Here is a 26,392-nt window from a genome sequence, read left to right on the forward strand (position 1 = left end):
GTTTTTAACACATTAGAATGTATACTAGCTGAGATATCATGGGATATCATGTGGTATAATGTAGTCTGGAATGCTGAGAATTTATCCACCATGTGGAGAGTGCCAGATGTGATGACTGCATACCAAGGTAGGGGTTTTAAACACATTGGAATGTATACTAGCTGAGATATCATGGGATATCATGTGGTCTAATGTAGTCAGGAATGCTGAGAATTTATCCACCATGTGGAGAGTGCCAGATGTGATGACTGCATACCAAGGTAGGGGTTTTAAACACATTGGAATGTATACTAGCTGAGATATCATGGGATATCATGTGGTCTAATGTAGTCAGGAATGCTGAGAATTTATCCACCATGTGGAGAGTGTCAGATGTGATGACTGCATTCCAAGGTAGGGGTTTTTAACACATTAGAATGTATACTAGCTGAGATATCTTGGGATATCATGTGGTATAATGTAGTCAGGAATGCAGAGAATTTATCCACCATGTGGAGACTGTCAGATGTGATGACTGCATACCAAGGTAGGTTTTTTTTAACACATTAGAATGTATACTAGCTGAGATATCATGTGTTATCATGTGGTATAATGTAGTCAGGAATGCAGAGAATTTATCCACCATGTGGAGACTGTCAGATGTGATGACTGCATTCCAAGGTAGGGTTTTTTTAACACATTAGAATGTATACTAGCTGAGATATCATGGGTTATCATGTGGTATAATGTAGTCAGGAATGCAGAGAATTTATCCACTATGTGGAGAGTGCCAGATGTGATGACTGCATTCCAAGGTAGGGGTTTTTAACACATTGGAATGTATACTAGCTGAGATATCATGTGTTATCATGTGGTATAATGTAGTCAGGAATGCAGAGAATTTATCCACCATGTGGAGAGTGCCAGATATGATGACTGCATTCCAAGGTAGGGGTTTTAAACACATTGGAATGTATACTAGCTGAGATATCATGGGATATCATGTGGTCTAATGTAGTCTGGAATGCAGAGAATTTATCCACTATGTGGAGAGTGCCAGATGTGATGACTGTGTTCCAAGGTAGGGGTAGAAAATGTCATGACACCCCATATATCAAGCATTGGGATCTTAATTGTAGAACCCATATACTAGAGTCCGAAGTTTTACGGAAAACAGACAAAAATCACAGAATCGGAGGTACAACACGGAAATTGTATGATGTGACAAAAATTGTTAGAATATAAGAGAAATAAATGTTAAAAACAATCATGAGTGGTGTGTGTCAATTTAAATGATAAAAATACTGTTTAATAATACCGAAATAAAGGTATATTACCAAGGTATGAGCCCCACTATCCCTCCAAACATGGTAACAGTTATGAGAATATTCCAATCAGAGCATATTGATCGCGATATTGAACACTTTATTGTGACATAATACCATTGTTTTACCGTATTTAAGCTTTATTCATGAAGCATGGATCTACAAATTTTACAACACGGAAAATGGATTTTAGAAAACGGTAAACTTTGGACTCTACCATATGCCTTGCCTCTTGAGTGTCATCTTCCTTGTCTAAATATTTGAGCACAAACACCGCTAGGACACACTCCCCTATGACTTGGTTGAACTACCTTACTGTATGCTTTTATGTCCCTGTACAGAGGACACTATGCTGAAGAAGACCGTGTTCACAAGAAATATTTCCAAGATGTTTCCTGTGGTATTCTTTAGGTACGTACTTTACTTCCAATGATTATTAACTTCAATGTGGAGTGAATATCTTGTGCTTTTCTGTATTCACCAAACTGCATTGTTGACTTTAAAGGGGCACTGTGAGGTTTCACAAAACTTGTACCCTCAATTTTGGTCTAAGTCCAGGTTTTTATATGTACATAATGTTTATAATGTACACAGTCAGTATTTGATTTAGTTCAGCCTTTTTCATGATTTTGTAATGAAAGTCCGGATCAGGAATATTTTTCCCCAACACAGTTAAATAACAGATCAGCTTAATATGGTGCTCAAAATATGTCTTATATACTTACAGTATTGCAGATTTTGTCACTAAATTACTGCTCAGTAGGCTCTCATTTGATTCTTTGCAAAATCTCATAGAGCCCCTTTAAATTGGTCCCCTTGTCTTTCATTCATTTAGGTTACTTCTTAACAGTAGAGCTACAGAACTACAGCATATCTCACTGTCTTCACATAGAGCCCCTTTAAACTGGACCTCTTTGTCTTTCATTCATTTAGGTTACTTCTCAACAGCAGAGTGACAGAACTACAGCATGTGTCACTGTCTTCACCGTTTATACACACGTTACTCACAATGTATTCATCATTGGTAGAGCTACATTGCCAGGCAGGGTTGGAAGCAGATGAACAACAACATAATACTCAATATGCAATGGTGAGTGTACCTACAGGATGTACAGACCCTGGAACAATCTCCTCACAACCAATGAAGGAAGAATCACAACTTTTTTACTTATGGTGTTCCACAAGGTTCTGTATTGGGTCCACTACTTTTAATAGATGGGAACAATCAATATACAATGTTGAGTGTGCACTCAGAATTTACAGCCCTGGAATTATCTTTATTCATAATGTGTTCATACCAATGGAGAATCAGAACTTAGTGATAGAAGTATTTTTGGTAATCCACAGGGTTCAATATTAGGTCCACTTGTACATGTTCATGCATATGTAACTCAAGATTACAAAACAGGGTCTTACCTTCATGTAAGCATCACAAAATGTTAGATCCCTAAACCTAATACTAATCCTAACCCTTACCTTATCTGCAACCCTACATCCTAATTCACCACCAAACTCTAACCCTAAAACCAAACATTTGTGATAATGCTTACATGAAGGGTGAACCAAAAACAGGTTCACATCAAGATAATAATAAGAACAATCAATCATTCTCAAGTGAACATAGCCGTACTAGGCCAATAAAGTCCAATACTGGACATTGGGATTGGGCCAATAAATGTTTGCACACCGGCATCAAACTGGGCCAGTGCTGGTGCTAAGCTGGACAAGTATATTTTCTGGCTGAACTTGCCAGTATGTGGGTAAGAGAGTCGTGAAAATTAGTAAGAGAGAAAGGGGGCAAAGAGAGAGCAAGCTTAAAATGGTACTTTTACTTGTCCAGTTTAGCACCTGTACTGGCCCAGTCCGACGCTGATTTGCAAACATTTATTGGACCAATCACTGGGGTCCAATATTGGCCCAGTTAAGCAATGTTTGCTGGGTACGGAGCTCAAGATGTATCCATCTTTGGTCGAACTACATTGCCAGGCAGGGTTAAAAACAGGGTGTTGCCTTCATGTAAGCATCACAAAATTTTATAGTTTTCATCACAGTACTTCAGCGGTCTGCCAATTGGGCGCAATTTATGGCGTTGGATTATTGGATCACGTCATCATCTCACCGGTACCTCATTCGCTAGTCAAGCTGCGTAGCATTGCTTGACCTAGTTCTTTTTACGCGATGAACAGACAGAGCAGACGGACACCACTGAAGTAATTTGCTGAATAGTATAATCCTAACCCTTACCTTATCCCTAACCCTGCACCCTAATTCAAACCCTAAACTCTAACCCTAAAACCAAACATCACATGAAGGATGAACCAAAAACAGGTTCACATCAAGATAATAATAGGAACAATTAATCTACAATGTTACAGTGTTCCAACAGGATTTAGAAACCCTGGACAATTTCTACACAAACCAATGCAGAATCAGTGCTTATAGTTGTGGTGTTCCACATGGGTACATTTTGGGCCCACTATTGTAAACATTATGTAAATGATATAATTGATGTGTTTATATATTTGATATTGTTATGTATGCTAATGATAGTCATATTAGCCTCAAAGCTTATAAATATCCAGTTAAAAGGGCAAGATGACGGTTAAGGCATTGCGCTGCCGGCCGGGAGATACGATCGGCGAGGGTTCAAGCCTTGGGCTTGCCTTAGGTGAAAATTCTCTTCCCTCCCAAAAAGTTCCTATATGGTCAGAAATCCTTCAATTAAGTTAGTTCCATCACAGAATGAATTTAATTGTAGAATTTCTTCTCACCCCCATACACTGCTTAGCACTTGCAGATATAGGTAGTGTATGTGCGACGTCCGTGATTCGAAAGTCACGTAAAGCTGTTGGTCCCGTGTACAGGAAGAGTCAAACCCTGTGCACGTTAAGTGTCAGAGCTATTCGAAAAGAGAAGGGGGACAATCCCCAGTTCTGATATCTGCAATCAATCCTAGGTTCCAGGATCGTGCATAGGCAAACTGTGCACGTAAAGCCCGTGTGTTGATACTCATTTGAGGTAAGGAAGGAAGGAAAAAATATGTACATGATATTATATGATAATTCATGCCATGTTTGCTTGTTTTTCACAGCCTCTCTCTCTGGAATTTCATCTGTCTTGCAACAAATTTCTTCACAACTACATCACCAGGTGTCCAGTTAGTCTCCTACAAAATCTTGACCAAAGTGTCATGCATCTTTGTGATGAAGATATTACAACATTGATACGGCAGAGACTAAGGAATATGTAGACTTCTGCGCAGTATACATGTGTTATTCATCTATTGATGAAGATACAGTGATATTGATGGCAGATCAAGACTACGGAATATGTAGACTTTTGTGCAGTTTTTATGTGTCATACATCTCTGTGGGGAAGATAGGCCGTATGAAATTTATGTTTTGGCTCTCGTCCCCTCCCTCCTCAATTTCTGGGATTGTTTATTTTTCAAAAAAATTGGAATACTTTAGGAAAACCTTGTACATATAAATAAGTTAATTAGATAACATGGATCATTTCCAAGACTTTTTGTGGTACTCTGTGGGTTTATCCCTCAGAATCTCACATTAAAAAAGGGCCTCCTCCTTTCCTGAAGCTCTGTTGGAAAAGACTGAAAACTACTAAGAATGCTAATTTTACAATGGGAAAAGAAATGTCCCTCCCTCATTAATTCATGGAAATCCTCTGGACGAGAACCAAAACATTAATTTTATACTGCCTTATCATTTAATTTCTGTAAATCACATTGGTCAAACACCACTTGGATGAAAATCTGTATTGGGCTATTCCAGATAATAATAATAATAATAATAATAATAATGGACATTTATAAAGCGCACAAAACAAATGGTCTCTAGGCGCTGCACAAAAGGAAAATACCTTAAACTACAAACATCTTAAAAACTACAAAAGCATAAAACCCAACAAAATTAATATCAATTCTTAATCTACAACAGGATAAAACCAGTAATCATAACTAATACACAAACATCAATAATGCTGAGCCAATTTACACTTAAAGCTAAAAAACTAAAATCAGCCAAATATACACATGCTGAGATCATTAAAACACAAGAATCAATCATAGAGTACATAATCAGAAATAATCAGAAATAACATGAAATAACATGGTTCGCGAGCAGTTCAGCTGTAAGCCTGGTTGAAAAGATGAGTTTTGAGATGTGTTTTGAATTGGTAAATTGTGCCGGAGTTTTTAATATGAGAAGGAAGACTGTTCCATAACTTGGGTGCAATCACAGAGAAACCCCTTCCATAGGTAGTTGTGTGGCTGGAATGCTCGTGAAGCAAGTTCTGTGAGGATGATCTTAAAACCCGACTTGGAGTGTACGCGACAATTAGATCAGAGGGATATACCGGCGCCTGACTATGAATGATCTTGAAAGTCAATAGCAGTATTTTGTAAGCTATTCTCTCCCTGATTGGAAACCAGTGTAGCTGGTACCTAACTGGCGTAATGTGCTCAGATTTCTTTGTCAGCGTAACGACTCTGGCCGCAGTGTTTTGGACGCGTTGAAGTTTTTGGAGTTCTTTTTCTGGTAGGCCGGCGAGAACACAATTACAGTTATCTAAACGTGAGATGTATTCCGCACCCCCCCCTATGGAAGACAATTAAAAAAAATACAATTCCAGCTGGAATTGAGATGTGTCTAGAATTCCAGCAGTTATTTTTAGCAAAGATTTTATGCCGGAGGGTATGGAAGACATTGAGATTAGGTGAAATTCGCTGCTAAAATAAACGAAAAAACAAGAGTGGGGATTGTGAAAGGCCATGATGTGCCTGAAGACATTCACATTTTTTAATATTCCGGCTGGAAAATGGTCAAAAATGCTCCAATTCCAGCAGAATCTTCACTTATGATCACCATCTCGATTAACCTATGAAAGACATTTACTTGAATTCTGGCTGGAAACAAAAATGTTCTAATTCCAGCTGGAACCCTATGGAAGACATTTACATTTACGTGAATTCCGGCTGGCCATATTAGACATATTACCACAATTCCGCAGTGTCTTCCATGGGTTTTTCCTGACATGTGAATTCCGCTGACAATTTAGCCCCGAATTCGGAAGTGTCTTCCATAGGGGGGTGCGGAATACATCTGGAATAGCCCATTACCTGTGTACTCCTCATTAATATTTAGGACATGTCACAGGCAGATAAAAAATTTATTTATTACCTGCGTAATCCTAACTTAATGTGCACATTCTTCACAGGTGGTAGAGTTGCACATTCAAAGCAAAGAAAATTGCTTTCAGTAAGATTATCAAACTAAATTCCTTCACCTTGGAAAGAGAATGTAATTCATGTTAGTAAATTACCAGCCATGCATAAATGTTGTATAAATTGCATGGGCGCATAGTACTGTGCAGTGGTTTGGGCGCATTCATTTTTTTTTACTTGCAAGGGGATGCATTTATATTATCTTGCATTTTCCACATTTATTGTGGCAATTTTGTTATAAAGAGAGCAAATATCATGGGATTTTTTCTCGTGTATGAAATAGGTTAATAAATCCATTATCACTTGTTGCTCTGAAATTGTACAAAATAATGCACTTTTACTTAGATGTTGATGTGTGTAATCCACGAACCCTGATACGCATCAACACCTCAGTACTCCTTTATTATTTTGTACAATATTAAAAAAATATTGTATACACAGATGATGTGTGCATGCATACATTTCGCTGATCAGCATCCATGGACGAAAGAGATAACAGACGAAGTACAAGCAGTCAAAGTCTCCGCATCACCCGATAATGAGGGCCGATTGTTCCATGAAATGCGACAGGCAAAACTACTACGCAATAACCGCGATTTTTATGGTCTATCGCGTAACCGCGAAGGCACACAATGCTCTATCAGCGTATACGCGAGCACGCAACGCTATGCGTGATTGTTAGACACGGCACAATCGAACAATCGGCCCTCATGAATATGCGAGAAATCACACTATACAATACACGGGGACTTTGACTGTTGATACATGGTCTGTAGTAGTCTGTGTCGGCATCACACTCACACTGGGTTAGGTCAAATCAATCAAATTTTATTCATTTTTACCAAGTCAGTCTGATATAAATTTGATTAGTTTGAGAGGCATATTTTCGTGTGATACAAGTATATATTGCACTCGATAGAAAAATACAAAGGCACCAGAACCAAATTTGTATATTTGGATTTGATATTTGGATTGACTGTCGATGCTGCTTCGATGCTTGTTATTAATGAACTAACAACTAATTAATGAGAATTAGGCGTAAAAAATGTTTGATTGACATAACCCCACCGACCATAAAAAATAGGCCCAACCCTAGACTTTTTTCTTATTTTTTTTGCCAAAGAATTGAAAAAAAAAAAAAAATGAAATAAAAAAATATGAAACAAAAAAGTTCCAAGGCCTTTATCATATGCAATTTACAGCTTAAATGTGTGTGTAATTTTTTTTTTTAATGCCGACCGACCTATCCTAATTTTTTTTATCTTGCGCCAATCAAACATTTTTTAGGCCTTAGTGCTGAATTTATATTGGCCAAAATCAATACATACTTAAATCATATGTTATCACAATTAATGATAATAATAAGGATGGACCAAGCATCGATGGTCGATCGAAAGATCAAATGTGACACGATCAAGGGAAATGAGTCGGATGTCGCTAATATTGATTTTGAGATATTTGCAAAGAAAGTGTTAAAATTCTTTTGTTTTATATTGTTTTCAGTGATTGATAAATTGATGTAACTTCACAAAGAAAAGTCGTATCAACATGGGGTTTTCAGTTTCAGAAAGCTCTAAATGTCCTCTTTAGAAACATGTGTAAAACTCATTTTCGACCAGGGCCGACATGTGACCCATTCCCCTTGATCATGTCACAAATTTGTTTTTATCACCTAAGCCATTCAATATTATATAAATATTGACAAAGGACAAAACTAAAGGATTATGTAGACTTCTGTGCAGTCTACATGTTTAAATCATCTCAGTGGTGAAGATATAGGAAAACTAAATGGAATATGTAGACTTCTGCATAGTCTGTATGTTTCAGACATCTCTGGTGAAGATATAGCAATATTAATAAAGGAAAAAACTAAAAGAATATGTAGACGTCTGTGCAGTCTTTATGTTTCAGTCATTTCTGTGGTATTGATATTATATAAAACATTGATTAAATAACTTTTAACCAAAGTGCAGTCATTGATGTCACTACTGTGGTATCTTTGCCTCTCATCCTACTATTAAATTAGGCTATTCCAGTTGAAATCCATACACCCCTATGGAAGACATGACCTTAAACTTCCACGGGGAGTGTACATTTCATTTCAAATGGGGTTTCTTAAAATATGATTGACTCCATTTGAAATCTACACCCCCTGTGTGGTAGATTAAACTCATATCAACTGGAATAGCCAATTACACAAATCAACTACCAGATAATTGAAGGGTCCAAGTCCACCATTTTGGCCAAATTGAGTTACACCAAGCATTGTATTGTTAGCCAAGAGTACTTCCTTATGTGTGAAAATTGGTCCCAAATGAATGAAAAAATACAATTTTTTAGGTATTTTTGGAAAACAATGTAAACTGCTCAACAAAAGTTTGGAAAGTTTTTTCATGCATCTATATCTTGGATTATTTTTTATGTTCATATAGTTTTGCATATCAATGGACTTTTAATTTATTCCCCTTTACAATGACGCCGCATTTGAAACAGCCTGGCACCTCCTCATGCTGCTCACCAGCCTGGTCACACGTTGCTGTGGGGTGGCATATTTCATTCTTCAACCAGGATTCGTCATAGGTCATTCAATGTGGTTGCATTGGCTACTCTGGCATGCACAGCACGACCAAGCTGGTCCCACAGGTATTCAATTGTGTTCAAGTCTGGGCTGATAGCAGGCCATTACATTCTCTCTACTCCCATATTCTGTAAGTAGTCCTTAATTACCCTGGCTCTGTGGGGGCGGGCGTTGTTATCCTAGAGGATACAGATTGCAATGATATGGGATTGCAGCTTAATTGCTGCATAGAATAATGGTCAATTTGGCACATTCTGTTTGAGACCCCAATGCATGCACCAGATGTGTACTCAACCGTTTTTTGGTTTTTTTTATTATATCAAAACTGGTGTCATTGTAAAGGGGGAATCAATTAGCTCTTCGATGATATGCAACACAATATGAGCATGTCACAAATAATCTGAGATATAGATGCCTGAAAAACTTTCCAAACGTTTGTTGAGGAATATCTTAAATGCGTAAAGTCAAAATTTTCAAATGATTGTCGGCTTTTCCTCCCAGGTACATACACTTTTTAGTTAATATCTTTAGATTGATAAATTTTACTTTGAGGACTGTTAAATATCAAAAATATCAATTTTTAATAATTTGCCATAAAATTTGTATTAAATCGCAAATTTCACAAAATCAAAATTACTTGATATCAGAAGGACATTCTTCATATTTAGAATGCAATTTGATGTCTGATGTATTCTCAGTAAATGTGGGTAGTAAATTGACTGCATGAAGCGCAACTTCAACCTTGGTTGTAGGTACAGGTGGCAATTCCATCAGCCCCCCTGTCCCTAATCGCCTATCTGCAGTTACCCAACCCCCACGTCCTCGAAGACTGACATGCATTAGAATTAGTGCATGTCAATCGCGTACTACCTGGATACACTTAGCTTTGCGGCAGAGTAAAACAGAGATGGGGCAATGGGGGCAACACTATATGGCCACAGGGGTTATTGGAGTAGCCCTGAATGGCCATATATGGTTGCTTAGTCTTCATCATCAACATCAGACTAAGGGTGAGGTAACCCTGACATAAACCTCTACTGACAATACGTCCAGCCAGCGCGTCGGTATATGGCTAAAATCCCTCAAGTAAATGGAAGAGAATGCTAAAGGAGGCCGTGAAGCCCAAGGCCAAAATGGGCGCAATCATCAAAGACCTGGTGACTGCAGATTGCCTATGAATCGTGACCCAAGAGTGACATCTGCGGATGACGTCACACAGCCAAAGCCAAAAGGAAACTGTGTGATCGATAAGGGTCACAAGGATGGACAAACAACACTCAACGTTTGTACGTATAATACTAGGACCTTGAAAACAGATGAATCTCTAGAGTCCTTATTGGATGAACTACAAAACTTCAAGTGGGACATAATTGGATTATGTGAAACGAAGAGGGAAGGAGAGGGTGTAGTGGAACTTCAAGGAGGAGCATGGTTATACAACCAAGGAAAAACAGAGGACAACAAGGATGCAAAAGGAATTGGGTTTCTTATTCACCCAAAATTCAAAGACTTTGTGAAGGGAATGAAATGTCACTCAAACCGAGTCATTTCTGTCACAGTGCAACTCACTGGAAACAAACAACTACGCATAGTTCAGGTGTATGCCCCCACCAGCGAGTATGATGATGAGGCAGTGGAAGAAGTTTATGAGGAAATAGCGAAGGCGATAGAAGAAAGTGAAGCCGAGTACACTATAGTAATGGGAGACTTCAATGCCAAAATAGGAAGCTACCAACCAGGAGAGGAGTCCATCATGGGAAAGTTTGGGATAGGAGAGAGAAACGATAGAGGGGACATGCTGCTGGAGTTTGCTGCACAACAAGGACTAGTCATCGCAAACACTTACTTCAAAAAGAACAAAATAGATACTGGACTTGGGAAAGCCCAGGAGGGAAGTTTAAAAACCAAATTGACTTCATACTAAGCAGCCAGAGAGGAATTGTAGAAGACTGTGGAGTCATCACAAGTGTAGATATTGGAAGTGATCATAGGATGGTCAGAGCAAAGATACGCATCAATAGGAAACTAGCAAGGCTTCAGATCATAAGAAACAGAAAGAAAAATAAATTGAACATCCACAGACTACGGAGAGGAGACAAGAGTACCAACTTGAATTGAAAAATCATTTTGCATGTTTAGATATAGAGAGTGCAGATATGGATACCATGTATGACCTCATATCCAGCACAGTTATAGAGGTAGCTGAAGAAATAGCACCAAGAGAAAGAAAGACTAAGCAAACATCTGAGGAGGACAAAGTGATAGAGGATATGGATGTGAAAAGAAAGAAACTTCGTGAAGTGGAAGACAAAACACCCCAACAAAAAACCGAATACGCTGAGCTTGTCAAAACAGTGAGAAAGAAGAGGCGACAGAGAAGCAGAAAGAGAAGAAATGAAGAAATTGAAACCATCCTGATGAGCGGAAAAGGACTAAAACAGATTTCAAAACTGAACAGCAAGAAAACCAGAATAAGCAAAATGAGACAAAAGGATGGCAACATCACAACTGTTAGAGAAGAAATTCTAGACGTATGTGCAGAATTTTACCAAGATCTGTACAGTTCAAAATCAAATCAGGACAAGACAGATACAAACTGTAAATCAACTGATCAAACTGACCTCCCAAGTATAACAATAAGAGAAGTGGAATTGGCAGTGAAACAAATGAAAGACAACAAAGCTCCAGGCACTGACGACCTAACCAGTGACATCTTCAAGGTAGGCGGTGCAGAGATAAACATACAACTAGTCAGACTGTATAACGACATATTACACCAGAAAAAGATACCCAAAACCTGGAAAGAGGCTAAAGTTATACTGCTTCACAAGAAGGGCGACAAAGCAGATATTAAGAACTACAGACCTATAAGCTTACTGTCCCATGCGTACAAAATCTTTACAAGAATAATACAAAACCGCATCAAGAGAATACTGGATGAGAATCAACCAAGAGAACAGGCCGGATTCAGAGAGGGCTACTCAACTACAGATCATCTTCATGCACTAAATCAATTAATAGAAAAGGCAAATGAATACCAGTTAAAGCTTTGCGTTGGGTATATAGACTACGAAAAAGCCTTTGACTCGGTAGAGCACAGAGACCTATTCACAGCTTTAAGAAAGATTGGAGTAAATGAAGGATATGTACAAATCATGGAGGACATATACACAGACGCAACAGCCATTATTCATCTTGAAAATGATGTATCCAAACCAATACACATAAAAAGAGGTGTAAGACAGGGTGATACAATTTCTCCAAAAATCTTCACAGCCGCCATGGAAGAAGTGTTCAAGAATTTAGACCTAAAACCAAGAGGAGTCAACATTGACGGAGATTATTTAACAGACCTGAGATTTGCAGACGATGTTGCATTAACAGCTGCATCAGTTGAGGATATGGAGGTGCAACTAAACAGCTTGAACAGGGAGAGTAAGAAGATAGGACTGAATATACATAAGGGGAAGACCAAATTCATGACAAATTACCAGACGAACAAGTCCATTGAAGTAGAGAATGAGCAGATAGAACATGTAGAGAGTTATAAGTATCTAGGCCAGACAGTAAAGATGGAAGACAACACGAGAGAAGAAGTCATGCTAAGAATAAAGGCTGGCTGGAGTTGCTTTGGCAGACACAAAGAAATCCTATGTGACAAAAGACTACCAATGACACTGAGGACGAGAGTCTTCAACCAGTGTGTATTACCTACAATGACCTATGGTTGTGAAACCTGGACAACAACTAAGTTTTTAGAACAAAAACTCAAGGTAGCACAGCATGCTATGGAGAGGAAAATGCTGCATATCACCATACGTAACAAAGTAAAAATGTGGAAATCAGGGACAAAACAAATGTCAAAGATATCATGGAAAGGATCAAGGAGGCAAAGTGGAGATGGGCGGGACACATAGCTCGTAGAGAGGACAATAGATGGACAAAGAGGTTAACGGAATGGCAGCCAAGAACAGGAAAGAGAAGAAGCGGATGACAATAACGAAGATGGCGTGATGATCTCACATCCTATTTGGGTACAACCTGGGCAAGAGAAGCACAGAACAGAAGCAAATGGAAGCTACTTGAGGAGGGCTACATCCGACAGTGGGTGACACAGCCTGTGAGGTGAGGTGAGGTATTCTCAGAAACTGCAAAGGTGGGTGACAGACCCATTAAGTATGCTAAACAAATTTTCTTTGACAATGATTCTCCGAAAGCAAACGTTTTTGGAGTTATTGCAATCTCCCATTCCTGATAGTGTTCACCATAACAGCATGTTTGGTACCACTTCAGCTGAAATTTCCAGTATTTTCTGCAATTTCTTTTCTGAATGTTTCAATAATTCGAATACTTGTGACAATCCAACTCCCATTATGACATTTATTCCTTCATTTCTCTTTGCAGTTGTTCTTGTGATGACATCCACCCCTTAATCTCCAAGCTCAACAACAACTCAGCTGCTGGGATTGATGGAACCACGAGCATCAGGCTGAAATGCACGATGGCTACTGTCCCTCCCATTCTCTTTGATCTTCTTAAACTTGACTCTTTATTACTGACCGGATTCCTGTTGCATGGAAACAGTCTGGGGATCCTCATGCTGCCTCTAACTGCAGCCCTATCTAATTGTAACCAATTTGCAGTAAGTTTCTGGAGAAAGTTATTCATAGTCAAGTTCTGCTGCACCTGATTAGTAATACAATCCTCACCGACAGTTTGGTTTCTTACAAAAGTCTTCCACCATGGATGCACTCACAACCACTCTCTGAATGGTACAATCACCTCGAAGATCACAAAAGCAACACCATGGCTCTTTTTGATATATCCAAAGCCTTTGACCCTGGCCCCCACAGTCTTTTGCTCCAAAAAATCAGAACTGCTGGTATTTCCGATCCACTCCTCTCTTGGCTCAGGTCTTACCTCTCCAACAGGTCCCAGTTGGTTGCAATCCGTGGTGAGGACTCTCAATCTACTCCTGTGCTTTCTGTAGTTCCCCAGGGCTCTATCCTGGGGCCTTTGTTTCTTGGTTTTGGTAATGACATGTGTCTTTCATCCTTTTCTGTAAACAGTTATTTTGTTCTTTATGCTGATGATACTACTCTCTTCAAACCTATCTCTGCTCCTGAAGACTTGGTTGATTTCCAATCCGCAATTGATTCCATCCATTCTTGCTTCTCCCTTAATCATCTTTCTGTCAATGCCTCCAAAACAAAAGTCTTGGTCATTTCCACTGCGAAGGACCCTCAATTTCACTCTCAACATCCTGCCAATTGCAACGTGTGTCCTCTGCAAAATTTCTTGGTGTTCGGCTGTCTGATAAGTTTTACTGGAATCTTCACATTGATCACATGTGCAAAAAAGCTCGCAAAATCAGCCCGCTTCAGCATTTGTACTAGGTATTGGTCCACCCCATTCTGGAGTATGGTTGTGCTACTTGGTATCCTCTGAACATCTCAACTCAACTCATCAGGCTGTTTCACCCTCTGCTGTGTGAAGCCCTCCTCCAGCATTTTCCATCTCCTGTTCCTAGCCGCTGATGCCCTCATGAAGGTGGTGATGTCATCTCCCCATCCTCGTTTTTGCCTTCCTCTTCTCCTCTTTCCAGTCCTTGGCTGCCATTCTGTAAGTCTCTTCGTCCACATGTTATCGTCAGTTCTTGATAAGTGACCTGCCCATCTCCATTTTGTTTCTTTAATCTTTTGCAAGATGTCTTTAACTTGGGTTACTTTTCTGATTTGTGTATGTCTGACTCTATCACGCAATGAGAGGTGGAGCATTTTCCTTCCATAGCTCTCTGTGCTGTTACCAATTTCTGTTCCATTTCTTTTGTTGTTGACCAAGTCTCTGCACCATAGGTCATAGTTGTTAGCACACACTGGTCATAAACTCTTCGCCTCAGTTCTTTATGCATACCAAAGCATCTCCAACCTGCCTTTACACGGATTAGGATCTCTTCAGCTGTGTTGGTATCCATTCTCAAGGTCTGTCCTATGTACTTATAGTTGTCAACTTTCTTGATCTGGTGATTTGCTATTGCGATTGTTTCTTTTGTCTGAAAGTTTGTCATAAACTGTGTTTTTCCTTCGTGCATTTGCAGTCCCACATGTATACTTTCTTTGCACAAGCTGCAGTTGATCTTCCATATCCTTCACCGATGTTGTTGTTAGTGCAACGTCATCTGCAAATCTAAGATCTGTTAACATCTCCCCGTCGATGTTGATTCCTTTTCTCTCTAGGTTAGACTTTTTGAAAACCTCTTCCAGTGCTGCTGTGAAAATCTTTGGTGATAATGTATCTCCCTGTCTCACTCCTCTCTCTATTCTCACCTTCTTGGAAACATCATTATCTATGTGTATTTTGACGATGGTATCTGTGTATATATCTTCTAGGATGCAGATGTAGTTTTCGTTTATTCAGCTCTTCCTCAGTGCATCAAACATATCCGTATGCTCTATGGAGTCAAATGCTTTCTGGTAATCTATAAAACCAAGACATAAATCGAGCTGGTATTCATTTGATTTTTCAATCAGTTGATTTATCGCCTGTAGGTGATCTGTGGTTGAGAATCTTCCCCTAAAACCTGCTTGCTCTCTGGGTTGATTTTGGTCTAATGTAGCTTTTAATCTGCTTTGGATGACTTTTGTGAATATCTTGTATACATGAGAAAGAAGGCTGATTGGGCGGTAGTTTTTGATATCTGCCTTGTCCTCCTTTTTGTGAAGTAGAATAATTTTAGCTTCTTTCCATTTCTTTGGTATCTTCTTTGTTTCCAGTATTTAATTGTAAAGTTTTGTGAGCTGTAGTATTGCCTCTTCTCCCCGGCTTTGATTATGTCACTTGTAACATCGTCAATGCCTGGTGCCTTGTTGTCCTTCATTTGTCTTAAGGCCTCTTCTACCTCATTGTGTAGAATTGGAGGTACCTCTGTTGCTTTAACGCTTGTATTGGTGTCTTTTGGTTTGCCTTTCTCTTGAGTTTTTGTTGAAGTATACAGGTCTTGCAGAATTTTTGCAATATTTGCAGAATTTCTGACCTGTCTGATGTAACAGTTCCATCTTTGTGCTTTAATTTATTAATTCTTGACTTTTTGCGGTCTTGTTTTATGATAGTTTTCGGCCTTTTCCACTTTGTAAAATCTTGAGTATGCTTGCATGTTTTCTCTTTCTAGTTCGTTGTCTTCTCTTCTTCCTTACTGTTTTAACAATTTCAGCATATTCGATCTTCCCAGCTCTTGATTTGGTTGTTATTTTTCTCAGAGCTTTCCTTCTTGTATCGAGGTCTTCAATTGCTTTATCCTCCTCAGATTTGCTTTCATCCTCTTTCTTTGATGGTGCTATACTTGCTGCTTCCTCTAACAATGATGTAGTTAGGTGGTCGCATCTAGTATCCATATCTATGTCCTGTATCTCCAGACCCGCAAAGCGGTTCTTCAACTTCAGTTGGAATTACTCTTTCCTCTCTTTCAACTTAAGAATGTCAATTCTTTTCTTCTTTTTATTATTGATGAATTTAAGCCTTGCAAGCTTAGTGTTGATGCATATTGTTGCCCTGACCATTCTATGGTCACTAGCAATGTCTACCTTGGTGATAACTTCACAGTTATTCACAATTCCTTTTTGGCTGCATAATATAAAGTCTATCTGGTTCCTGGTTACTCCATTTGGACTTTCCCATGTCCAGTAGGCCTACCTCTTTTTGTCTTTTGAAGAATGTGCTGGCTATCATGAGTTTCTGTTCTGCAGCAAACTCAAGGAGCATTTCTCCTCGCCTATTCCTTTCTCCCACTCCGAATTTGCCCAAGATTGATTCTTCTCCATTTTTACATTCTCCAACCTTGGCGTTGAGATCACCCATAACAATGGTGTATATGCCTTTGTTGTCTTTAATGGCTTTATGAATGTCTTCATAGAACTCCTCTACTTCTACGTCTTCGTAGTCAGTGGTAGGGGCGTAAACCTGTATTACGCACATCTGGTCCTTTCTGGCAAGCTGAATATTCAAAGCTACTACCCTGTTTAAATAGCTTTTAATTTCCTTTATATAATCTTTGAAATTAGGGTGGATGAGGAAACCCACTCCTCTTGCATTTATGTTGTCCTCTGTTTTACCATGGTTGAAAAACCATGCGCCTCCCTTTAGTTGTATTAGTCCTTCGCCTTCCCGTCTTGTTTCTGCCAGACCAATAACATTCCACTTGAAACCGTCTAGATCTTCCATTAGGTTATCCAGCTTTTCTTCATCTTTCAACGTTCTCACATTATATGTACACAGGTGAATTGTAGTCAGTTTTCCAGTTTCCATACTCCCTTCTACCTCACAGCTTCCTTTCTGCTTTGACTGTACGGTTTCATCCGAAGCCTGCGCTCCTGACCGGTCCCTGGATCTGTTGCTACAATTTCGTTGCCCATTTCGGCCTCTTGTCAGACTTATCCATAATGCTTGAAGGGTATTTTGCCTTAAATCGACACGCTGGCAGGGCGTGAAATTCCGGCTGCTAAAATAAACGAAAAAACAAGAGTGGGGATTGTGAAAGGCCATGATGTGCCTATGGAAGACATTCACATTTTTTAATATTCCGGCTGGAAAATGGTCAAAAATGCTCCAATTCCAGCAGAATCTTCACTTATGATCACCATCTCGATTAACCTATGAAAGACATTTACTTGAATTCTGGCTGGAAACAATAAATGTTCTAATTCCAGCTGGAACCCTATGGAAGACATTTACATTTACGTGAATTCCGGCTGGCCATATTAGACATATTACCACAATTCCGGCAGTGTCTTCCATGGGTTTTTCCTGACATGTGAATTCCGGCTGACAATTTAGCCCCGAATTCCGGAAGTGTCTTCCATAGGGGGGGGTGCGGAATACATCTGGAATAGCCCATTACCTGTGTACTCCTCATTAATATTTAGGACATGTCACAGGCAGATAAAAAAATTATTTATTACCTGCGTATTCTTCACAGGTGGTAGAGTTGCACATTCAAAGCAAAGAAAATTGCTTTCCAGTAAGATTATCAAACTAAATTCCTTCACCTTGGAAAGAGAATGTAATTCATGTTAGTAAATTACCAGCCATGCATAAATGTTGTATAAATTGCATGGGCGCATAGTACGCGCAGTGATTTGGGGCGCATTCATTTTTCTTGCAAGGGGATGCATTTATATTATCTTGCATTTTCCACATTTATTGTGGCAATTTTGTTATAAAGAGAGCAAATATCATGGGATTTTTTTCTCGTGTATGAAATAGGTTAATAAATCCGTATCACTTGTTGCTCTGAAATTGTACAAAATAATGCACTTTTACTGAGATGTTGATGCGTCTAATGCACGAGCCCTGAAACGCATCAACACCTCAGTACGCATGTATTATTTTGTACAATATTAAAAAATATTGTATACACAGATGATGTGTGCATGCATACATTTCGCTGATCAGCATCCATGGACGAAAGAGATAACAGACGAAGTACAAGCAGTCAAAGTCTCCGCATCACCCGATAATGAGGGCCGATTGTTCCATGAAATGCGACAGGCAAAACTACTACGCAATAACCGCGTATTTTTATGGTCTATCGCGTAACCGCGAAGGCACACAATGCTCTATCGCGTATACGCGGAGCACGCAACGCTTGCGTGATTGTTAGACACGGCACAATCGAACAATCGGCCCTCATGAATATGCGAGAAATCACACTATACAATACACGGGGAATTTGACTGTTGATACATGGTCTGTAGTAGTCTGTGTCGGCATCACACTCAAACTGGGTTAGGTCAAATCAATCAAATTTTATTCATTTTTACTAAGTCAGTCTGATATAAATTTGATTAGTTTGAGAGGCATATTTTCGTGTGATACAAGTATATATTGCACTCGATAGAAAAATACAAAGGCACCAGAACCAAATTTGTATATTTGGATTTGATATTTGGATTGACTGTCGATGCTGCTTCGATGCTTGTTATTAATGAACTAACAACTAATTAATGAGAATTAGGCGTAAAAAATGTTTGATTGACATAACCCCACCGACCATAAAAATAGGCCCAACCCTAGACTTTTTTTTTTATTTTTTTGCCAAAGAATTGAAGGAAAAAAAAAATGAAATAAAAAAATATGGAACAAAAAAGTTCCAAGGCCTTTATCATATGCAATTTACAGCTTAAATGTGTGTGTAATTTTTTTTTTTTAATGCCGACCGACCTACCCTAATTTTTTTTATCTTGCGCCAATCAAACATTTTTTAGGCCTTAGTGCTGAATTTATATTGGCCAAAATCAATACATACTTAAATCATATGTTATCACAATTAATGATAATAATAAGGATGGACCAAGCATCGATGGTCGATCGAAAGATCAAAATAATTTGTTTTTATCACCTAAGCCATTCAATATTATATAAATATTGACAAAGGACAAAACTAAAGGATTATGTAGACTACTGTGCAGTCTACATGTTTAAATCATCTCAGTGGTGAAGATATAGGAAAACTAAATGGAATATGTAGACTTCTGCATAGTCTGTATGTTTCAGACATCTCTGGTGAAGATATAGCAATATTAATAAAGGAAAAAACTAAAAGAATATGTAGACGTCTGTGCAGTCTTTATGTTTCAGTCATTTCTGTGGTATTGATATTATATAAAACATTGATTAAATAACTTTTAACCAAAGTGCAGTCATTGATGTCACTACTGTGGTATCTTTGCCTCTCATCCTACTATTAAATTAGGCTATTCCAGTTGAAATCCATACACCCCTATGGAAGACATTACCTTAAACTTCCACAGGGAGTGTACATTTCATTTCAAATGGGGTTTCTTAAAATATGATTGACTCCATTTGAAATCTACACCCCCTGTGTGGTAGATTAAACTCATATCAACTGGAATAGCCAATTACACAAATCAACTACCAGATAATTGAAGGGTCCAAGTCCACCATTTTGGCCAAATTGAGTTACACCAAGCATTGTATTGTTAGCCAAGAGTACTTCCTTATGTGTGAAAATTGGTCCCAAATGAATGAAAAAATACAATTTTTTAGGTATTTTTGGAAAACAATGTAAACTGCTCAACAAAAGTTTGGAAAGTTTTTTCAAGCATCTATATCTTGGATTATTTTTTATGTTCATATAGTTTTGCATATCAAATGACTTTTAATTTATTCCCCTTTACAATGACGCCGGGCAATGACGCCGCATTTGAAACAGCCTGGCACCTCCTCATGCTGCTCACCAGCCTGGTCACACGTTGCTGTGGGGTGGCATATTTCATTCTTCAACCAGGATTCGTCATAGGTCATTCAATGTGGTTGCATTATTTGGCTACTCTGGCATGCACAGCACGACCAAGCTGGTCCCACAGGTATTCAATTGTGTTCAAGTCTGGGCTGATAGCAGGCCATTACATTCTCTCTACTCCCATATTCTGTAAGTAGTCCTTGATTACCCTGGCTCTGTGGGGGCGGGCGTTGTTATCCTAGAGGATACAGATTGCAAAGATATGGGATTGCAGCTTAATTGCTGCATAGAATAATGGTCAATTTGGCACATTCTGTTTGAGACCCCAATGCATGCACCAGATGTGTACTCAACCGTTTTTTGGGTTTTTTTATTATATCAAAACTGGTGTCATTGTAAAGGGGGAATCAATTAGCTCTTCGATGATATGCAACACAATATGAGCATGTCACAAATAATCTGAGATATAGATGCCTGAAAAAACTTTCCAAACGTTTGTTGAGGAATATCTTAAATGCGTAAAGTCAAAATTTTCAAATGATTGTCGGCTTTTCCTCCCAGGTACATACACTTTTTAGTTAATATCTTTAGATTGATAAATTTTACTTTGAGGACTGTTAAATATCAAAAATATCAATTTTTAATAATTTGCCATAAAATTTGTATTAAATCGCAAATTTCACAAAATCAAAATTACTTGATATCAGAAGGACATTCTTCATATTTAGAATGCAATTTGATGTCTGATGTATTCTCAGAAACTGCAAAGGTGGGTGACAGACCCATTAAGTATGCTAAACAAATTTTCTTTGACAATGATTCTCCGAAAGCAAACGTTTTTGGAGTTATTGCAATCTCCCATTCCTGATAGTGTTCACAATAACAGCATGTTTGGTACCACTTCAGCTTAAATTTCCAATATTTTCTGCAATTTCTTTTCTTAATGTTTCAATAATTCGAATACTTGTGACAATCCAACTCCCATTATGACATTTATTCCTTCATTTCTCTTTGCAGTTGTTCTTGTGATGACATCCACCCCTTAATCTCCAAGCTCAACAACAACTCAGCTGCTGGGATTGATGGAACCACGAGCATCAGGCTGAAATGCACGATGGCTACTGTCCCTCCCATTCTCTTTGATCTTCTTAAACTTGACTCTTTATTACTGGCCGGATTCCTGTTGCATGGAAACAGTCTGGGGATCCTCATGCTGCCTCTAACTGCAGCCCTATCTAATTGTAACCAATTTGCAGTAAGTTTCTGGAGAAAGTTATTCATAGTCAAGTTCTGCTGCACCTGATTAGTAATACAATCCTCACCGACAGTTTGGTTTCTTACAAAAGTCTTCCACCATGGATGCACTCACAACCACTCTCTGAATGGTACAATCTCTGAATGGTACAATCACCTCGAAGATCACAAAAGCAACACCATGGCTCTTTTTGATATATCCAAAGCCTTTGACCCTGGCCCCCACAGTCTTTTGCTCCAAAAAATCAGAACTGCTGGTATTTCCGATCCACTCCTCTCTTGGCTCAGGTCTTACCTCTCCAACAGGTCCCAGTTGGTTGCAATCCGTGGTGAGGACTCTCAATCTACTCCTGTGCTTTCTGGAGTTCCCCAGGGCTCTATCCTGGGGCCTCTGTTTCTTGGTTTTGGTAATGACATGTGTCTTTCATCCTTTCTGTAAACAGTTATTTTGTTCTTTATGCTGATGATACTACTCTCTTCAAACCTATCTCTGCTCCTGAAGACTTGGTTGATTTCCAATCCGCAATTGATTCCATCCATTCTTGCTTCTCCCTTAATCATCTTTCTGTCAATGCCTCCAAAACAAAAGTCTTGGTCATTTCCACTGCGAAGGACCCTCAATTTCACTCTCAACATCCTGCCAATTGCAACGTGTGTCCTCTGCAAAATTTCTTGGTGTTCGGCTGTCTGATAAGTTTTACTGGAATCTTCACATTGATCACATGTGCAAAAAAGCTCGCAAAATCAGCCCGCTTCAGCATTTGTACTAGGTATTGGTCCACCCCATTCTGGAGTATGGTTGTGCTACTTGGTATCCTCTGAACATCTCAACTCAACTCATCAGGCTGTTTCACCCACTGCTGTGTGAAGCCCTCCTCCAGCATTTTCCATCTCCTGTTCCTAGCCGCTGATGCCCTCATGAAGGGGGTGATGTCATCTCCCCATCCTCGTTTTTGCCTTCCTCTTCTCCTCTTTCCAGTCCTTGGCTGCCATTCTGTAAGTCTCTTCGTCCACATGTTATCGTCAGTTCTTGATAAGTGACCTGCCCATCTCCATTTTGTTTCTTTAATCTTTTGCAAGATGTCTTTAACTTGGGTTACTTTTCTGATTTGTGTATGTCTGACTCTATCACGCAATGAGAGGTGGAGCATTTTCCTTCCATAGCTCTCTGTGCTGTTACCAATTTCTGTTCCATTTCTTTTGTTGTTGACCAAGTCTCTGCACCATAGGTCATAGTTGTTAGCACACACTGGTCATAAACTCTTCGCCTCAGTTCTTTATGCATACCAAAGCATCTCCACCCTGCCTTTACACGGATTAGGATCTCTTCAGCTGTGTTGTATCCATTCTCAAGGTCTGTCCTAGGTACTTATAGTTGTCAACTTTCTTGATCTGGTGATTTGCTATTGCGATTGTTTCTTTTGTCTGAAAGTTTGTCATAAACTGTGTTTTTCCTTCGTGCATTTGCAGTCCCACATGTATACTTTCTTTGCACAAGCTGCAGTTGATCTTGCATATCCTTCACCGATGTTGTTGTTAGTGCAACGTCATCTGTAAATCTAAGATCTGTTAACATCTCCCCGTCGATGTTGATTCCTTTTCTCTCTAGGTTAGACTTTTTGAAAACCTCTTCCAGTGCTGCTGTGAAAATCTTTGGTGATAATGTATCTCCCTGTCTCACTCCTCTCTCTATTCTCACCTTCTTGGAAACATCATTATCTATGTGTATTTTGACGATGGTATCTGTGTATATATCTTCTAGGATGCAGATGTAGTTTTCGTTTATTCAGCTCTTCCTCAGTGCATCAAACATATCCGTATGCTCTATGGAGTCAAATGCTTTCTGGTAATCTATAAAACCAAGACATAAATAGAGCTGGTATTCATTTGATTTTTCAATCAGTTGATTTATCGCCTGTAGGTGATCTGTGGTTGAGAATCTTCCCCTAAAACCTGCTTGCTCTCTGGGTTGATTTTGGTCTAATGTAGCTTTTAATCTGCTTTGGATGACTTTTGTGAATATCTTGTATACATGAGAAAGAAGGCTGATTGGGCGGTAGTTTTTGATATCTGCCTTGTCCTCCTTTTTGTGAAGTAGAATAATTTTAGCTTCTTTCCATTTCTTTGGTATCTTCTTTGTTTCCAGTATTTAATTGTAAAGTTTTGTGAGCTGTAGTATTGCCTCTTCTCCCCCGGCTTTGATTATGTCACTTGTAACATCGTCAATGCCTGGTGCCTTGTTGTCCTTCATTTGTCTTAAGGCCTCTTCTACCTCATTGTGTAGAATTGGAGGTACCTCTGTTGCTTTAACGCTTGTATTGGTGTCTTTTGGTTTGCCTTTCTCTTGAGTTTTTGTTGAAGTATACAGGTCTTGGTAGAACTCTGCACATATTTGCAGAATTTCTGACCTGTCTGATGTAACAGTTCCATCTTTGTGCTTTAATTTATTAATTCTTGACTTTTTGCGGTCTTGTTTTATGATAGTTTTCGGGCCTTTTCCACTTTGTAAAATCTTGAGTATGCTTGCATGTTTTCTCTTTCTAGTTCGTTGTCTTCTCTTCTTCCTTACTGTTTTAACAATTTCAGCATATTCGATCTTCTCAGCTCTTGATTTGGTTGTTATTTTTCTCAGAGCTTTCCTTCTTGTATCGAGGTCTTCAATTGCTTTATCCTCCTCAGATTTGCTTTCATCCTCTTTCTTTGATGGTGCTATACTTGCTGCTTCCTCTAACAATGATGTAGTTAGGTGGTCGCATCTAGTATCCATATCTATGTCCTGTATCTCCAGACCCGCAAAGCGGTTCTTCAACTTCAGTTGGAATTACTCTTTCCTCTCTTTCAACTTAAGAATGTCAATTCTTTTCTTTTTATTATTGATGAATTTAAGCCTTGCAAGCTTAGTGTTGATGCATATTGTTGCCCTGACCATTCTATGGTCACTAGCAATGTCTACCTTGGTGATAACTTCACAGTTATTCACAATTCCTTTTTGGCTGCATAATATAAAGTCTATCTGGTTCCTGGTTACTCCATTTGGACTTTCCCATGTCCAGTAGGCCTACCTCTTTTTGTCTTTTGAAGAATGTGTTGGCTATCATTAGTTTCTGTTCTGCAGCAAACTCAAGGAGCATTTCTCCTCACCTATTCCTTTCTCCCACTCCGAATTTGCCCAAGATTGATTCTTCTCCATTTTTACATTCTCCAACCTTGGCGTTGAGATCACCCATAACAATGGTGTATATGCCTTTGTTGTCTTTAATGGCTTTATGAATGTCTTCATAGAACTCCTCTACTTCTACGTCTTCGTAGTCAGTGGTAGGGCGTAAACCTGTATTACGCACATCTGGTCCTTTCTGGCAAGCTGAATATTCAAAGCTACCACCCTGTTTAAATAGCTTTTAATTTCCTTTATATAATCTTTGAAATTAGGGTGGATGAGGAAACCCACTCCTCTTGCATTTATGTTGTCCTCTGTTTTACCATGGTTGAAAAACCATGCGCCTCCCTTTAGTTGTATTAGTCCTTCGCCTTCCCGTCTTGTTTCTGCCAGACCAATAACATTCCACTTGAAACCGTCTAGATCTTCCATTAGGTTCTCCAGCTTTTCTTCATCTTTCAACGTTCTCACATTATATGTACACAGGTGAATTGTAGTCAGTTTTCCAGTTTCCATACTCCCTTCTACCTCACAGCTTCCTTTCGGCTTTGGCTGTACGGTTTCATCCGAAGCCTGCGCTCCTGACCGGTCCCTGGATCTGTTGCTACAATTTCGTTGCCCATTTCGGCCTCTTGTCAGACTTATCCATAATGCTTGAAGGGTATTTTGCCTTAAATCGACACGCTGGCAGGGCGTATTGTCGATTGAGGTTTCTGTCAGGGTTACCTCTCCCTTATTCTCCATCTTCTGTGGACAATCCTGGAGACTTAGGCTGGTGTTATTGAAAATGTCCTACAGCTGACAATACTCTGTGACTTACCAAACTGCTCCAACAGCCTTTCAGGTCACAGAATATTGCCCCAGAGCCCCCGTCTGAACATAACCCTTACTATATCAGATTCAACCCATCGTGAGATGTTTTTCCAACAAATCCAGGCTGCCGGTCAATCATTTGTACATCGTCTTTAGCGTGATATGCATGATCGCCCGGTAGCCTGAAAAACGTCCCACAATGGTCGAATTTTAATGTAAGGGCAATCCTTAAATTTATTGTCTTTTCAATATTTGTTCTGCCTGGCGTTGTGCCAAATGTTATAAAAATGGAGACTCAACCAAACTTTTATGATCAGTGTCCGTGGTGTTTTAGAAACTTGACCCTAAAACTTGATCGTACTACTTGGTAACTTGTATCAACCCCGGTCGCGGGTAAGTGATGGTAGGTTGACCCTGATGTACATGATTTCTTCACACCCTTTTCAAAGTAACCTGCGTTCAGTTCCCGATATATCAACAAAATGATGTACGAAAAAAATACTGCGTCCCGGTCAAGGATTTTGACCTTGTCCGAATCAACTTGATAGCCGGGATACTATCGGTTGTTTTAAGTTATGAGTGTCAGGATTGGTTTGGTTTTAGTCACATGGTTTCCTATTGACTAACGTCATTAACGATATCGTTGTCTGTACCCTTCGTTAGAAACTTAAAACTTGTAGAAAGCAGTTTCGGTTTTCATTTCAGTTTGTTAAATAATCGTGTGACCGCAGAATATCAGGTTTGAAGTTACCTTAATTCATTAAAGTACGCACAGTTTTTGAATTTT

At 39.1% G+C, this 26,392-nt stretch overlaps 1 protein-coding gene across 2 annotated transcripts; it reads left to right on the top strand.

Annotated features, from left to right (window-relative positions):
- Positions 1-209: 209 nt before the first annotated feature.
- LOC140137693 (uncharacterized) lies at positions 210-6,323 on the top strand. Of its 2 annotated transcripts, none has more exons than XM_072159461.1 (4): positions 210-260; positions 1,646-1,715; positions 2,238-2,394; positions 4,396-6,323. In XM_072159461.1, exons 1-4 carry the CDS (start codon positions 224-226, stop codon positions 4,552-4,554), a joined length of 423 nt encoding a protein of 140 aa, XP_072015562.1. In that variant the 5' UTR covers positions 210-223; the 3' UTR covers positions 4,555-6,323. The 2 variants fall into 2 exon arrangements, with proteins under 2 accessions (XP_072015562.1, XP_072015553.1); XM_072159452.1 differs by lacking the exon at positions 210-260 and adding an exon at positions 458-526.
- Positions 6,324-26,392: the final 20,069 nt, after the last annotated feature.

The sequence above is a fragment of the Amphiura filiformis genome, chromosome 2 (genome assembly GCF_039555335.1).
Source record: "Amphiura filiformis chromosome 2, Afil_fr2py, whole genome shotgun sequence".
Taxonomy (NCBI): domain Eukaryota; kingdom Metazoa; phylum Echinodermata; class Ophiuroidea; order Amphilepidida; family Amphiuridae; genus Amphiura; species Amphiura filiformis.